General features: G+C 39.9%; 1 protein-coding gene and 1 pseudogene across 2 annotated transcripts in view; both read right to left on the bottom strand.

The window, feature by feature from the left end:
• Nucleotides 1–248: 248 nt before the first annotated feature.
• On the bottom strand, nt 249–4,328 carry LOC103699258 (salicylic acid-binding protein 2-like). The gene is made up of 3 exons (XM_089924126.1): nt 3,063–4,328; nt 1,741–1,880; nt 249–659 (listed from the first exon to the last, which is right to left on the bottom strand). The coding sequence occupies exons 1-3, from the start codon at nt 3,433–3,435 to the stop codon at nt 378–380; spliced, it is 795 nt and encodes a 264-aa protein (XP_089780252.1). The 5' UTR covers nt 3,436–4,328; the 3' UTR covers nt 249–377.
• A 151-nt stretch (nt 4,329–4,479) lies between these two features.
• LOC120110974 (uncharacterized) overlaps nt 4,480–18,310 on the bottom strand; it is a 64,429-nt pseudogene continuing 50,598 nt past the window's right edge. Inside the window, exons 2-3 of the transcript XR_016395844.1 lie at nt 11,581–11,671; nt 4,480–7,418 (exon numbers count right to left, since the gene is read on the bottom strand). The product of XR_016395844.1 is annotated as an uncharacterized LOC120110974 (transcript). The remainder of the gene's footprint in view (nt 7,419–11,580; nt 11,672–18,310) is intronic.

Genomic DNA, 18,310 nt, shown 5'->3' with positions numbered 1-18,310 from the left:
GCATCCTATTGTGATTAGCCTTTCATCTCGATGAAATAGGCTGGGTTAACCTCATTATTTTCAAGAAAGAGAAGAAGAAATATCTCATGGACAATTTTCCGAATATGCTAGATACCCAGTTCATCTCAACTTCTTTCCTTCCAACAATTCTACCCCACCCACCCTCACCCACCTGAAACCCCAATCCTCTCCCTTCGCCATTATTGTTGTACACTATTTTCTAGCACTAAACTATATAAGCTAATTGATAGTTATGAAGCCATATTTGGACAATTAGGTAAAACTATGAGTTACAAGGAATTATAGTAGCAACGACAAGAAGAAATCCGGTAATATTAACTATAACTACAGTAGGATACAGGATAACACGAGGCAAATCAGGCATAGGTATCAATAACCTCTGAGAGATATTTGCACAGCTCCTTTGGCCTTGATAGCATTGCCATATGATCTGCTTCCTCAATCACCTTCACCTCTTTAACTGGGTTGTTCTTGATCATCCAATGCTGAAAATCCTTTGTAATTCCTAAATCCTGACAACATATGATGTAGACCACATCAACCGATCCATAACGGCCCTTAGAGAAGGGTGGTGCAGATGATAGATCTTCATGAAACAATGATCCAACCCTGACTAACGTCATGCCCAGCGTGAGATCCTAAAATGGATACATATTCATTAGTCATGCATGCACAACTTGGCCATGAACAAATTGCATGTCACACACACACAAAAACATACATATATAAATATAAATATATACATATATATGCATACACACACACACACAAATACGCATACACACACACACACACACACACACATATATATATATATGCATAGATACACACATACATATATAGATATACATACATACATACATACATAAATACATACATACATATTTGTGTGTATGCATATATATAAAGAGACAAACTTAGCTGCACTCAAATGGATCCCCACTTAGATCCCATTACATCTAGATCGGATTAATGATTTCATATCAATAATGTGAGCCATTGGATGCGATCTACTATATCTAAACTAATTATATATCAAAAATTATATGATTAGAAATTTTTAGTTTATGCGTTAAGTGGTCAAAAAATTAGACAATCTAAATAATATTAAATTATATATATATGTATATATGTATATATATGTATGTATATATATTTTGATCACTTGATGCATAAATAGAAATTTTTAAATTATATAATTTTTGGTGTTTAAGTAGTTTAATGATAAAAAATTACATCCAACAACATGAATCATCGATGTGGAATCTAGATTATCCGGTACAAACCTGACCTGATCTCTACTTGAGTGTAGCCAAGTTTATATATATACACGTATATATGCATATATATATATATATATGTGTGTGTGCGTGTGTGTGCGCGCGCACGCGTGTGTGCATATATATATATATATATGTGTGTGTGTGTGTGTGTGTATGCATATATATATATATATGTGTGTGTGTGTGTGTGTGTGTGTGTGTGTGTGTGTGTGTGTACATACATAAATACATAGATAAGTATACACATATTATACATAGATATATTTATGTATATATATGTCCATACACATACATAAATACATATATAGATATACACAAATATACATACGTACACACAGATATATATATATATATATATATATATGCACATGTAGGTATGCATGCATGTATGTATATTTATATATTTATAAACACACATATTTGAATGCATAGATACCTCGGTGGAGCAGAGTTGGTAGAGCTTGAGTGACATGAACTGGGGACCAAACAACATGGAGGTGGGGCTTTTCTCTTGGCTCCTGCTTGAACTGAACTGAGTGTCCATCCAATATGACATCGGGGCCTGCTGGATAAACTTCACCAACAGACAGCTAAAGTATATCAGTTTGTGAACAAGATTTCTTTTTTTCCTTTTTTTGTTTATACGCATGCAATATAGACTCCTTTTCTTTTGGTTATGATAAATATGAGGAGGAGAATGTGTGATATTGACACGAGCTATCAAATTTAGCGTCATGATCATATATTATTTTTTCAGTCTCCGCAACTTTTCTTCAGTTATATAGTGAGAAGATTCCAATATTATTAGGGATAGATAGCACTTAGGTCAATCTTTGTTTTGGTTGGGCAGAAATGAAATATGATATATTTTATCCATCTTTGAATTATATATATATATATATATATATATATATATATATATATATATATATATATATATATATATATATATATATATATATATATATATATATATATATATATTGAAGATCATGAAAGCTAGAGTCCGAAATAGAGAGCTAAGAAACAACAAACCTTCACAGGCCAGTGGTTATGCTCCTTTTATCTTGGTCGCTTGGGAGGACATTCTACGTTCAAACCTTAGAACGTGATTTTCCTATCTAGTTTGCCTAGTGGAAGAGCTGTTGGAGTTTTAACTTAAAAAAAAATAAAAAAAATAAAAAAAATAAACTAGCCTTATTTTTTAAATTTTAGATGACTTAAAAATTTTAAAATACTCATCTTTTTCTTCATACGCTTCTTTCATTTTTTTTTTATTATTATTTTTCATTCACTTACAAGTAGTTTAGATATTCTTACATGTCTAGTATACATTTATATGCGTTCCGTACCTCTGTTTTCCTCTGTCGCTAATCTTCGGAGCTGCTCTGGAGGCAGGCCTAGATAAGTCAGAATGTTAATTAGGTGTGGTCTCTACATTGCTGATCCCACTCTATGCCAATTTTTATGTAGAAAGCCCCCGTGCATTAAAGCTTGCTGGGTGTGTGATATTGAAATATAATTAAGAATCTGTTTGGGTGATTCACTAAGATTTAGATTGAAAATTTTCCTGGATTCCTGGACTGGGAAACTTGTTTGAGCATCGACAATATTAAACTAATTAACACTGTCCAGCTCATGGGATCTTTTCTCTTTCTATAGACCAACAAGCTTTAAAAAATTACCGCGCTGGGTGGGTTAACAGGTCCGGTTCTCCTAGGAATATTCTAACAGGCCCGGGAAGAAAGTACGTTCCCTCGTCTAGGATGTGGGAAGGCCGGGAAGCGGGAGCCGGCATGAATGCTGCAAGGAAGACGGCCGCAGCTATTCTCTCGGGGAAACTCTCCATGGCCAGGGCCACGCTCAATCCCCCCAAGCTGTGGCCCACTAGGATCACCCTCTCCCCAGGTGGGAGCGCGGCCATGATGTCCAGAAGCGGTTGCGAGTAGTCGGCAAAGGTGGGCACCTCGTGCAGCCTCCTCTCGTCGATGCCGGAAGCCGCAAGATCGGGCACCGTCACCTGGTGCCCGGCGCACCTCAGCAGCGTCGCCACCTTGTACCAACTCCAGGCTCCATGACAGGCGCCATGCACTAGGATGATGTGCTTCTGCCTCCTCCCGTCCTCCTCCATCTCCTCCCTTCCGATTAGCTGGCCAGAGCCGGTGGTAATTCCAGGGACAGCTGCATATGTACCCACAAAAGTCAAAAGGTTTGGCCAGAGCTCTGTCCTTTTATTTTTGTTTCCATATCAAGTCCCGTTTCCACGCCGATGCGGTGGGCACACTAATGTTTTGGCCCATTTTGGTTTCCAGCTGGTGACATGCAGCTGTCGGCAAAGCCCAGGGTCGGGCCTCGTCACGAGAGGCCTTAAGTTCCAGAATGATAGCCGCTGGAGGCTGTCAGATATTTGATACCTTCATATCGAAAGTAGAGCTGCGAACAGTCTGAACCGAATTATACCACGCTAGGCGAGCGCTCCGGGCTACCTCGATCATCTTAGAGGGTGCCTCCGCCACCGTCATTAGTTAGGTCCAAAAGGATCCGAATGGAGGGAGAGGGGTACACACCTTACTTCGAGATATTTGGAACATGGTGCGTGACACAGTAGCCTTTCAGGCTAAACATGTATATCGAAAGACCAACGAGGCAGCGAACTAGGTGGCAGCGTATATGACGAGCCACTCAGGAGACACCCTATGGGCAGAAGAGGGGGAATTGCCTAGGGCACTATATGACTTATTGTTTGCTGATTCTACTGGGTGCATTCGTTCTTGTAATATATCAAATATCCGTTTTTAGCCGATTTTGGTTTTACTTCTAGATAAAGCCCCCACCACGATGTTTTCTCATCTTTCTTCTTATCACTAGACTCGGATCCCACTTAGTATTATTATTATTTATAAAATTTATCTCCATTTGTTTTATTAAGAAAGCACTATTTTTTTATCATCATTGGTACGTATAATGAGACACAAAAAAATATTAGTTAAACTTGGTAGATCAAGTGTATCCAATCCCGCATACGATGCTCCATCTCAAGCTGAAAATATAAAAAATCCGTCCACTTTGAAGCCTTCTTCCATTCCAAGCAATCCACCCTCTCTCTCATGAATAGAACAACATTGCGAACTCTCTCTTCAACCACAGAAATAAAAACTCTTCCAATACCCACAGAACCATCTGTTAGCCTAGATGCACAAATATAATTGATAAATCAATAATTTAATATTTTTAATATTTTAAGGCATTCTTTAAAGAAGTAGGAGAGTCTTTTATTAAGAATGTATAGTAGTCTTCTTCAAAGTTCTGTTCAACTCTAGTTCTTTTAGGTTCAGTTTCTTCTTCTTCTTCTTCTCTAAATCTGGTTCTGCTTGAACTAGTCTCTAGATTATTATTGGTATTTATTTGATCATTTATCCTTGTTTTAAAAGGAAATATACTTTCAAAGTAGATTACATCTCTTGCTTCCATTATGGTGTTGTTATTAATTTCATTTATTTGAGAGTTAAACACTAAAAATCTATTAGCATTACTCTCAATTGTATATCTTATAAATATTACATCTATTGTTTTGGGTCCAATTTTTTTCTTTTATTTTTTGAAATTTTTACTTTAGCTAAGCACCCCCACACTTTTAAGTATTTTAAGTTAGATTTTCTACATTTCCAGATTTCATATGGAGTTTTATCATTATGTTTGAATGAAATTTTGTTCAAGATATAAGATGCAATTACTAGTGCTTCCCCCCAAGAATTTTCTGGTGCACCTGAACTAATTAGCATAGAGTTAATCATATCCATTGAGGTTCGATTCTTTCTTTCAGCTACTTCATTAGATTGGGGTGAATAGAGAGCTGTCACTTCATGAATTATCCCATGTTCTTTACAGAACTGGGTCAGCTCAAATGAGGTATATTCACCTCCTCTATCAGACTTTAAGATTTTAATATTTTTATCTAGTTGGTTTTCAGCCTCTGCTTTATAGAATTTGAATTTATTTAAGACCTCATTTTTAGATTTGATAAGATAAAGGTGACAGTATTTAGAAAAGTCATCTAAACTTTAGGTATGAAGGAAACAAACATGATAGCAATCCCAGAGAAGTCAGCTCCATAGGTCACCATGTTGGCCTGGGCGCCAGAAGTGGCAGGACCCTTACTTCTAGATTGACGAGAAGTATGATTTTTTTCCTAAGACGATGTTGTTCTTCAATCCTAATAGAATTTAGGACTTGAGTTAGAGACAGATCTCCTTAGGTGTGGCTCAAAGTCTTGGCAAAGTCTGACCAGGTAGAGGGTTTCATATTCATGGATTTGATCATTAATTGGTTTGGAATCAACAAATTTAAACTTGCTAAAGTCAGAGACCTTGAATCTCTTTACCCTGGCATCATCAAGTCCATATTTATTTTCTAGGGTATCTCGGAGATCCTTGGCACTCTTAGCTATATAATAAATATCATGAAACCTATCAGAAAGGGCTTCTAGGATTCTATGAAGACGGTGGTAGTTGGTTTCTTCTGGAGTCCTAGTGGAAGAGGTGGAGGAAGCAGCAGCAGTTTGAAAAGAGGAAGGAGCAGAGTTTGGATCGCGGTGAGTAGCAGGTCGTGAAGCAGATGGGTTAGACCCCTTACTGACTTCAGTAGTGCTTTCACTAATGGCTAAAATCAAGCCTAGGATGGCGAGTCAGAACCGCATTTGATTCTACCACCTTCTAAAGTTTTGACCATCAAACTTTTCAGATTTAGCACTAAGATTTTCAGATATATGCGAAGCCATTGATTAGAAGAGAAGAAAGAGATTGATTTGTAGCTTAATACAATTTTGCCACCTGTGAAAATGAAAAGATTTATGACAAATTATTGTACTAATATCTAATTTGAACTTTAGATGTCTAGTTGAAAAATCTAAAGAATAACAGCCAGATCAGCTCCAGATTGGTGGTGCAGCACTTGGCTCACTTAAGTACCAGCATTTTTTAGGCATGTAGGCCTTTTTGATAAGCTTTTCTTAGACACTGTTATTCAATAGATAATTTCACTAGATATCGTTTAATTTCATCCTAAGTGCAATATTAAGCTAGCTCTTATAAATTAACCAATTTCTGAATTTTCGTTTGAATAGATTCTGAAAATTACTCCATGAGGAGTCTAAATGGAGATATTAATAAACCTCTTGGAGGTTAGGCAATCTAATATTTTGCTTGAAAAATTAAGCACTAAAGTAAAACTAGCAAAAATATGTAACAGCTAAAATATACTAAATCATATGATTTGATACAAATACTAATTTTGAATATTATAATCAGATTCAATAATTTTTGGAGATTGATCTGTGATATCATACCAAGATTGTGCATGAAATATGTGGCAGCTGTGATATCATACCAAGATTGTGCATGCAATATGTGGCAGTTGTGATATCATACCAAGATTGTGCATGCAATATGTGGCAGTTGTGATATCATACCGAAATTGTGCATGCAATATGTGGCAGTTGTGATATCATACCGAAATTGTGCATGCAATATGTGGCAGTTGTGATATCATACCGAAATTGTGCATGCAATATGTGGCAGTTGTGATATCATACCGAAATTGTGCATGCAATATGTGGCAGTTGTGATATCATACCGAAATTGTGCATGCAATATGTGACAGTTGTGATATCATACCGAAATTGTGCATGCAATATGTGGCAGTTGTGATATCATACCAAGATTGTGCATGCAATATGTGGCAATTGTGATATCATACCAAGATTGTGCATGCAATATGTGGCAAAATGTATAATAAATGTTGCAATTTAAAATCTAGTGCTAACAGTACATAAACTTTTCTAGATTGTTAACCTAAATGCACAAATATAATTGATAAATCAATAATTAAATGTTTCTAATATTCAAAAATAGTAAATAAGAAAAATAAACTAGCAAATAATTAACTTGACAATAGAATAATAAAATGAAGAAATGAAAATAGATGGCCTGTGGATCGAAGCACGCTGATGCGTTGTCCCAGAAAAGTTTATGCCCCCCACGCATGGATCCGCTGGTGCAGATCTTCTAGAGATACGATGATCCAGTACAGAACCACGTCTTCCCCGTCAGTGCGCCTCTAGGGAAGAAAGAAGAGTACGTTTACGCTTGCAGATAGCTCAAAAGAAATTCAGAAAAATAATTGAAATTTTGAGGAGAAGAGATTTTTTTTTCTCCCCATGATTCCTTGAGCTCGTTTTATATAGGCTCTTGGAATATGGAGAAGAAATTTTTTTTTGTGTGTTTGAAATGATCCCTAGAGCCCTTTATATAGGCTAAGGCGCGTCAAAAAAAGCAGACTCTCCATAGATTGATGACGTATCTTTTTGTGCTCTTTTGATCCTGCGGCTTGTTGCATCTTGGCCGTCCATGTTTCCTTCCTTCTTCGGAGGGTCTTACTATGCTTGCTCTTGCGCGTAAATGCATGACACTTGTATTGGCCTGCTTTCTTTGAAAATTTTTCCATATTTGCTCCCTTGCTTGTGCGCGGATGTTTGCCACCTGACCGTTGACCAAGTCAAATATTTGGTTGACCATGGTTTGCTTTGTTTAGCATGTGGTTTTCAAATTTTAAAATATTTAATTTAATTCAACACCATCTACCTTTGTTTTGTCCTTATTTTTTTTTATTTTTTTCACTTCAACCTACATGTTTGGTAGGAGGGAAAATACACAGTTCTACATGCATGGATCTGAATATTATAGAAATTTAGATTCAATTGGTTAGAAATATTATTGATTTCTTTGGGCAGTTGTATTGAATGAATATTATAGAAACTTGGATTCTAATGATCAGAAACACTATCAATTTCTTTGAGAAACAATATTGAATGAATATTATGGAAACTTAGATTCTATTGTGCAGAAGCACTATCAATTTATTTGAGCAGTGACATTGAAAATATGATTGAAACTTGGATTCTACTGGTTAGAAAGACTATCAATTATCTTTGAATAATAGTATTGAACCATGACGTCTAATAAACCCATCCTAGAGGGCGTTCTCCTTGAACTTTGTCCCCATAGCGGCAACAACCTAGTGCTTGGGGAGTAGATCCAGTACTTGGGTACCAATTTGATACTTGGATGACATGCTCTTAGCGGGAGGAAGTAGCTCGAGAGTAGGGGTGCTAAATAGGTGGAGAATATAGGTAGGGGTGGCAATCGGGTCGGGTCGGATCATAAACGGGTCGGATCACATGCAGGTCAGATCAAAAAATCATAAACCTGAACCCGACCTGTTTATTAAACAGGTCGGAAATTACAACCTAAACCTGTCATGTTTAATAAACAGGTAATCCGACCCGACCCGTTTAACCTGTTTAACAAACAGGTAACCTGTTTGTCCAACCCGACCCGACCTGTTTAACCTGTTTACCCAATCCGACCCGTTTAACCTGTTTAGACCTGTTTAACCTGCACAACCCAACATGTTTAACCTGCCCAACCCAACCTGTTTAGACCCGTTTAACCCGTTTAACCTGTTTAGACCTGTTTAACCTGCCCAACAGTTAAACAGGTTAAACATTTTAAACGGATCAGATATCTAAAACCTGTATCCGATCCAATTAATAAACTGGTTAAACGGGTTGACCTGTTTACGACACGAACCTATTTAGGCCAAACCTAAACCTGTTTATGGCGGGTCGAACACGGGTCTGATTGGCGGGTCGGGTTATATTTTTCCATCCTAAATATAGGGCATGGATAGTACATAGAGCCCTCTAGAGTGGGGGGGGGGGGGGGGGAGGGGGGCACTTGGGAGGACGCCGATGGTGCACGAGAGGCAGAGCAGCTAGGGTTTAAGAGTGGAGTGCATTCTATTTTTTTTTTCTTTTTTGCAATTCTAATTTGGGGTGATTCAGTACAATTTCTAATTCAAATTAATAGTGGGGCCCACTCGTATTCCAATCGATTTGGAATTTATGTTAGAATGAATCACCCCATCACAATGGAATGTTGGATGTCCTCGCATCTTCATTTGCTTACCGGGCTCATCATATAGGTGTCCCTTCTCCAGAATAAACTAAGGATTTAGGATTTTGGGTTTAGAAATTTGGGTTTCTGGGTTCAGGTTCAGAGGGTTCAAAGTTTTAGAGTTTAGGGTTTAGATTTTTAGGTTTAAGATTTAAGGTTTAGAGTTTAGGAGATTTAGGGTATAGCAAGTGAATTTTAGCAAGAAAAGTTGTTGGATTTTCCATAATTTTTTTTTCCATTTAGAAACTATACCTGGTCAAAGGCTGCGCAGTCGACGAAGCTTTGCCACAGCCATATTCCAAAGGCTTCGCTGGTTGTGTGTTGTTACCGCGCGCCACGTACGAGCATGGGACCGCATTCCCGTCCTCACTTGTTCAGTTAGGGGGCATTTAGTATGGGGTGATAACCCTAGGATTGAGGGTGATTCGGATGAAGGTGATAAAATCATCATGTTTGGTTACATCTTACTAATCCCATATGGCGGTGATATCGGATCACCCCCACATTTCAAATCACTGTTCAGTCCAGTGATCAGAAACTCGTCCTTGAGGACGGGTATCCAACATCACCAGAGCGCGATGATCTTAGATTAAAATATATTGACCAAACTATCATTCATAGCTGTGGGAGACTCCATGAAAAAAAAATATGATTTTTTTTGCCGTAGCCATCCCGCGGGCGCTGCTGGCCAGTCGTGGGCATCGTCGGCCTCGGCCGGGCTCGTCCTGAGCGATCCGACAGGGAGATCTTTTCCTTGCTTCGCAGGAAAAGAGGGGAGATCTGATGAATTGGGAAAAAAAAGAAGAATAAAAAAAAAGAAGAAAAAGGAGAAGAGGAAAGAAGAGGAAGAAGAAAAGAAGAACAAAAAAAGAAGAAAAAGAAGAGGAGGGAACGACCACTTACCGGTGGATCCATGGCCATAGCGACGCCGATCCTCGGTCTGAGGCCCTTCCTCCACTCCTCACGGTGGGGTGGGCTCCCGCTAGCCCCCCTTGCGAGCTCGCCCTCCTCCCTTCGCGGGAGAAGAAAGGAGAAGAAAGGGAGAAGGAGAAGAAGTCGGGAGGAGTTCTGGAAAGAAGAAGGAGAAGAAAAGAAGAAATGGAAGAGAAGAGGAGGAGAAGAAAAAGAAAGAAAAAAGAAGAGGAGAAGCTTCGGAAAACACGAAGACGAGAAGAAAAGAAAAGGAAAGAAAAGAAAAGAAGGAAAAGAAAAGAAAAAGAAAAAGAAAAGAAAGGAAAGGAAAAGAAAAGAAATAAAAAAGAAAAGAAAGGAAAAAAAGAAATAAAATAATAAGAAAATAAATAAATAAACAAATAAAAATGAAAAATGATGAGCAAGCAAAAAGAATTTTGGCTTTAAAACGACTACAAATTTTTTGAATGGAACCCAAACCATAAAACTAAATTCTTTGGCAATTGGGCCGAGTCATAGTAGTCTTGATAGAATAATAAGAACATGTTAGATGTTGTAACAATTTAACTATAATGCAATTTGTTCAAACTTGACGTCATGAAGAGTATGGTTGATAGAACGAGAATATGATCTGATTTTCTTGTGATAAGGGCTACTAAAAGTAGAATATGTGACAAAATTATGGAGTTATTATGGAAATTAGCATATTGACTTAAATTTTTGATTCATGTAAAAAATCCATCAAAGATATATCAAGAATATTTATGGTATTATGTGGTCAGTGATCTTGGATCTCCATACCATACTAAACAAGTTACTCATGGATATTCGGAGATTTTTAATCACTGAACCATGGCTTACCAAACACATTGATCTTAGATCACTGGAGATCAAATCACCTCAGCATTCGGATCATCGGAAATCTTAGATCACCGTGGTGATGCTGTTGGGGTTACCAAACGCCCCCTGGCGCTTACATTCCATCTCGATCTCTTGGTGTGCGCCACCGTTGCTGCAAGGGGTTCTCTTCTGGAAAACGGAAACTTGAGATCCCACGGACCCCGGTGACCGGTCCAACTCTTCGTGCGCTCGCGTGGAAACCCGTGCGCACCAACTGGTCAAAACACAAAGCGAAGCTTTGCACGGAACCAACGAGCTGACAACGATGGGATTTGGTATGGCCCAACCAACTACTCCCTTCTTGTTGGACTTCTTACTTTTCTTCTTTTTCCTAAATGTGACTAAAAAAAGGATTGTTGGACCCTTTCAACAAGTTGGAACGAGCACATCATGCTCGAAGCTGTTCGCTGATGATTATAAAAAAACGATGCATGAGGAGATGCAGAACAAACCGTGAGTGCCTATACTGATTGATCCTCCAGTCCAGAGCACAGAATCGACTTCACCAGAGAGACAGAAAGAGGGTGGTTTGTCAGGGGTGACCTGCAGAACACAAGAAGAGAGATACAAAAATTAAGGGAGGAGAAGAAGAGATGGGCCCAAATAATGAGAGACCTGTTTATGGTCCACTCCATGCCTTGACAACCCTTTACCCGTTCTACCAGAAAGGAAAAGAAAACCCATTTCCCACACAAGCGGGTATGGTCTGCCTACTCCTCTGAGGGCAATAAAAAGTATAGAGGAGAAAAAATATATATATTAAAGTGAGAAGTTCACAGAGATTGAAATATTTGCTAGGCTCATGCCTCGGAGATGCAGACAACCATGGTATACACCTATGGCTTTTGATTTGCCTCAGATCCTATTAATATCAGACGTCCAGCAGATACCGCAATCTGTAATTAATTAGTCCAATGAGCGTCAAGTGTGCCCCCTACTTATCTTTCCGCGAATACAAGTGCAAAATACCTGAATGATTATTAATCCATTGAATTTTTAGGCATGTGTGAATTGAAGATGCTTGATTTCAACCGTTGGAACTCAAAAAGAAAAATAAAACTCAACGATTTTTTGAGAAGTCACATCTCGTACAGTAAGCTTGACTGTGTGGCGATGCCAAAATAACCTGGGTCCACGTAAGCTTAATAACAAAGAAGGTCCTTCACTCTAAAACTGGCTCTAACATTGGGCTCGTTTGGTTCGCGGAAAGTATTTTTTCTCCTACGAATATGATTCCTGGAAAGCAGATTCATAGTAAGAGTATACCTAGGAAAATACTTTTGGCATGTTTGGTTGACCATGGGAAAGTGACAAATTTCTAAAAGTGCTTATATTTGGTTGACTATCCACTTTTCTGGAAAAATTATGTATAATTTCTATTAGACCCTTAATAAAATTAGGTCTTTAATGTCTCTTTAATGCTTCTTTAATGCTGAAGGGCCTTTTTGGAAAAAAATAAAAATGAAGTAATTCCCGCCTCATGGGAAAGTAACTTTTTCATATTTCTCATGAAAAAGACTTTCCCATGAAATGTGGAAATCATATTCTCATGGGAATACAACTTTTCTGTCTCTCTCCTTTGAAAACTCCAACCAAACAAGAGGCATCTCATTACTTTTTCGTTGACCACACTTTCTCCCCTTCTTTTCCCGCGAACCAAACGAGCCCATTGATTTTTGAGAGTTATTTCTCTAGCTCCATTATAATTTGAAATCTATTTAGCATCACTTTTTTTTTTATTTTTTTATTTTTAATATAAAAATATAAAATCAAGATTAAAAAATATTTGGTGGTATTATTTTTATTTTTTATTTTTAACATTATTTTTATTATTTTTTTAAAAAATAAAAAGCAAGAAATTCTTATTTTTAATATTTTTGGAAATAAAAAACCTGTTGTTTACCACCATTACCAAAACCATCTCCACCACCACTATTGTCTCCACCATCATTGATGCTGCCGCCACTGCCACCGTAGCCGTCATCATCATTGTCTCTACTATGTTGCTAGCACTTCCACCAGACCACTTCCATCATCACTGCTATTATAATTGTTGTCACTGTCTCCAACATACAGCTACCATTGTTGTTGTTGCTTCGATCATGTCATTGATGTCCTTGCTATCATTATTGCTAGCACTGTCACCTGCCATCATATCCACAAACCACTATCACAATCATTGTCACCATTGCTATATCATCGCCAAACCTATCACCAATACTACTATTGCCTTTACTACCTACGCTGCAATTACTACCATCCCCACCATTATAATTTGTGTACTTTTCAAAAAATAATTGAATATATCAGATATATTTATATATTTTTTTAAAAAATTGAAATATATTTTTTTCTAAAATTAGAAAAAATGAAAGTGATGCAATAGAGTTCAATTTATATAGAAGTTAAACCAAAAATTTTAATCGGAGAGTTGATGAACTGGCGATAAAAAGTAGCTAACCCATGGAAACTTCTAATTTTATGAATATTGTTTAGAGTTGACCTTTGAGCTATAGCTTTGATTTTGACCAGATCAACTTTGATTCCATCAGTAGAGATGACGAATGCAAGGAAAAAGAGTTCAGGATGTATTAAGTACGCTTCTTTAGGTCCACGAATGTTTAATCTATCTAATTTATTAAATATAGAGAGAAAAGTATTCCAATATTTTACACTCATTGAATCTGTTTTTCTTTTGGTACAAGGCCGGGCAAGTGCCCAATAAAAAGATTGTTACATAGTTTATACAAGTCATCCAGTACCCTTATTGTGCAACACTGCTGAATCGAGAAGATGAACGTTAGCTAGCAACTAAGATCTGATGATCATTAAACTGATCCCCAAGACATCTGCTTGTAGAAGCCAAGCTAATTTAGCAGGAATAGAATCACCGTGCTGTATTGAGATGCTAGCTTGTAGAGCTTGAATTGCAAGGAGATCTGCCGGCTAATTTTCTTCTAGAATTTAGGATGTAGGGTTCAGAGTTTAAGATTTAGGATTTAAAATTTAGAGTTTAGGATTTAGAATTTAGGGTTTAGAATTTAGGGTCTAAATTTTAGAATTTAGGGTTTAGGATTTAGGGTTTTAGGCTTAGGATTTAGGGTTTTGAGTTTAAGGGTTTAGGGTTTAAGGGTTTAGGGTTTAAGGTTTAAACGTCTAGGGTATAGGGTTTATGGTTTAGAGTTTAGGGTTGAAAATTTAGGATTTTAGGATTTAGGGTTTAGGATTTAGTGTTTAGGGTATAGGATTTAAGGGTTTAGGGTTTAGAATTTTAGAGTTTAGGGTTTTGGGGACTAGGGTCTACAATTTAGGGTTTAGGGTTCAGAATTTTGGATTTAGGGTTTAGAGATTAGGATTTTTAGGATTTGAGATTTAGGGTTTTGGGTTTAGGGTTTAAGGGTTTAGGATTTAAGAGTTTAGAGTTTAAGGGTTTAAACTTTAAGGTTTAGGGGTTTGAGGTTTAGGGTTTTAGGTTTGAGGTTAGGGTTTTAGGTTTTTGAGGTTAGGGTTTTTAGGGTTTAGGTTTTAGGATTTTAGAGTTGAGGGTTTTAGGTTTAGGGGTCTAGGTGTTTAGTGGTTTAGGGGTTAAGATTTGGGTTTTAGGTTTCAAGTGTTTGGATTGCCCTGAAACACTAGATTTCAAACGCGATCGCGATCGGATGAGGGAAGAAAGGAGACTCCCAGCTGAAGTCTTCCTTCTTTTTCACGTGCAGCTAGGGGTGCAATGGGTCGGGTCGGGTCGGGTCCTGAGTGACCCCGACCCGACCCGGTTTTTTGTTCGAATCCTAATTTTGGACCCAGACCCAACCCGGTTGAAGATCAGGTCGGGTCGGATCGGGTCCGAGTCCGAGTCGCGTCGGGTTCGGGTCCACTTTCTTTGTGCTTTTGGGAAAGAATTTAGGCAAATCTAATTATGAGGTGCTGGGTGACCCATGACTTGAAAGACTTGCAATTGACCTCCAGTTAGAACAGATGACCCATGACTTACTAACTAAGTCGGTCTACAAGCCAAATTTCATATCACGCTATTTTTTATCTCTATGACTGATTGGACGGAACTTGGTGTCTCCCAGCACCCCTCTCACGAGGACAAAAAAAATCCCAGACCTTCTTCCAAAATCCAATTCCATTGCAGAAAACTGGCACATGACCCATATTCAGTTCAGTATTCCCTCACTCCCTTCAAAAGTTAAAAGAAACAAAAAACCAAAAAGCAGAAGGAAAAAAAAAAGCCCACTGCCGAGACACCAGAGGTATCAACAGTGTAATAAGAGAGAATCCTGACGGGCCGAGGTTCCTTTGGATTCTGTGAACCTATGCTTGTTGCTATCCTTCCACGCTTGAACCCTACTCCCCTTAGGGCTTTTCCTCCTCTCTCTCTCTCTCTCTCTCTCTCTCTCTCGCTCTCTTCGGGTCCATTCGGGTTGGGTTCGTTTGGTAAACCCAGATCCGACCCAGAAAATGATTCGGGTCCAATTTTAGGATCCGACCCGAACCCGCGGGTCCTAAAATTCGGGCCGGATCAGGTCTACGCGGGTCGGGTCACAGGTCGATCCGACCCATTTGCAGCCTTACGTGCAGCGCATGTGAGTCTTGGACTTGGCTTCTTTGGGTCGGCCTAGTATCTTACGGGCTGTTATGATTAGACCCATCATTTCTTTGTTACACATGCTTGTAGTGTCTCAACCAGTAATATATCATTTTTTCCTGACTTGGCTAGCTCCTACGACTTCTCTAACATATTCATTTATTTTCAACATACTCTAACAGCTTTTTGAAAGAAACTTCATTTTGGAACTTTTCGGAAAAGCACTTTTAGGCCTAGTCGAAAAGCTATTTTTTTTACTAAAATATCCGTGATAAAATATAACAATTACACAAAATGTCTTTTTATAATTCTGAAAATCTGATAGAGAATTTGTTACAGAGATAAATTTGGCCCAGGGCCAACTCGTCCTCGGAACTCCGCCGAAAGCTCCACCAACTCCAGACATTCGCCGACTCCCCTGACTAAGCTCGGGGTACCTCCAGACCACCGCCGACCCGCCCCGACCAAGCTCGGGGCGCCAACCCCAGCAGTACGCTCCGACTCTCGAGCTCGGGGCGCTCCACCGAGCACATCTCGAAATTCGAAAAGCCGAGCTACTCCCAGCACCCATCAAGCTGATCTCGTCCATCGCATAACGCGACTACTTAACGAGCTCGGCCTCGCCAACGACCACACCCATGTGTGGGCCTACGCCCACCTACGTGGCCGTACTTCACCACACTATCGTGTCATGTCTCCATAACTGGCCAACAGCAGTCAGACGGCACCTTGACTACTCCGACCATACCCTGCTGTGACTGTCAACGCTCTATCGTTTTCAAAAACGGGCTGTACCGCACGCCACCAGCCAACCTGAGCTGCGCGCCGTCCGGCTTAGAGCCACGCCCCCTCATGATGAAGGCTGACAGTATCTCCACCACCTAGGCCACTCCACCGAGGCTATAAATAGCTCGGTTAAGTAATTTCTAAGGGACTTTTTGGCTAGACTAAATTTACTCATTCTAACTTGATCGTCGGAGGGCCCTCACTGGAAACACCGGTGAGGCTTTATGCAGGTCCGCAGACGTCGCGCAGGAGGTGGCTCTCGTCTTCCCCTTTCCAGCACCGACGGCTCCCTCGGCTCTACCGGCGTGGTTACCTGTAACAACCCAAGATCTCACCCAAAATGGCTAGCCGGAAGTTATTATTTGGGTTCCTTAATCCTATATAAGTACCCAAGATTTATCCAGCGAATAACCGATGTGGGACTAAACACACGCCCGCACGGGTTCTCACATACTCCCCCCGTGCAAGCCCTGACGTCCTCGTCAGGCTAAGGGTTCATATCTATTCAAATCTAATCACAAACACCACGATTGGCCCATGGTCAGCCCCAATGGATCCGTGCTGCAGTGTCCTCTAGTCCACATAGGTTATGGGCCGGGTCCGCTCTGATACCATTTGTAACAACTTAGGATCTCACCCAAAATGGCTAGCCGGAAGTTATTATTTGGGTTGCTTGATCCTGTATAAGTATCCAAGATTTACCCAGCGAATAACCGATGTGGGACTAAACACACGCCCGCACGGGTTCTCACATTGATTAGATTTGAACCCTTAGCCTGACGAGGACGTCAGGGCTTGAACGGAGAAGTATGTGAGGACCTGTGCGGGTGTGTGTTTAGTCCTACATCGGTTATTCGCTGGGTAGATCTTGAGTACTTATATAGGATCAAGGAACCCAAATAATAACTTTCGGCTAGCCATTTTGGGTGAGATCCTGAGTTATTACAAATGGTATCAGAGCGGACCCGACCCATAACCTATGTGGACTGGGGGACACTGCAGCATGGATCCATTGGGGCTGACCATGGGTCAATCGTGGTGTTTGTGATTAGATTTGAATAGATATGAACCCTTAGCCTGACGAGGACGTCAGGACTTGAACGGGGGGAGTATGTGAGGATCCGTGCGAACGTGTGTTTAGTCCCACATCGGTTATTCGCTGGGTAGATCTTGGGTACTTATACAGGATCAAGGAACTCAAATAATACCTTCCGGCTAGCCATTTTGGGTGAGGTCCTGGATTGTTACATTACCCTCGAGCCAGATTTGAACCACAATATTTTTGGCGCTAGACAGAGGGCCTGAGTCGTGATCACAAGGATAATGAGTCAAGGGGCCCCAAACGCGTCGAGCAGCCGGGAATCAGCGCCCGACTGCTCTCTCCAAGGTCCACCTCCTGCATCACACGTCCCTGCAGACTAAACCTCTCAAATCCACCCAAAGCAGTTTTACCTGCTCGCCCAGCGAGTCCAAACCCTGGCCGTGGTTATCCAAACCCTTTATCCGGCTGGAGTTTCGTCAACCACCGAACTCGACAAGAAGGTCGAGGAAGCGGGGCGACAAATCCAAATGCTTTGGGATCAGATCGCGGAACTCCGCGAGGTGTTATCGATCGAGGAGCAGGTCCCCTCGGAGATTTAGGAGACATCTCTCCCATCGATGTTTTGAGGAGTATACTCCTCTTATGTTCACCCAGGCCGAGATCCTTACGAAAATTGAGGGTTGCGGCTACCTCCAATCTCCTCCGAAGATGTAATCATCCAAGTCACGGAAGCACTTAGACAAGTATTGCTGCTTGCATAGAGATC

The sequence above is a fragment of the Phoenix dactylifera genome, chromosome 7, assembly GCF_051530095.1.
Source record: "Phoenix dactylifera cultivar Ajwa chromosome 7, Ajwa_hap1_PhDact_Kaust_v1.1, whole genome shotgun sequence".
In the NCBI taxonomy this organism is placed as follows: domain Eukaryota; kingdom Viridiplantae; phylum Streptophyta; class Magnoliopsida; order Arecales; family Arecaceae; genus Phoenix; species Phoenix dactylifera.
This window is presented reverse-complemented; position numbering and strand designations above follow the sequence as displayed.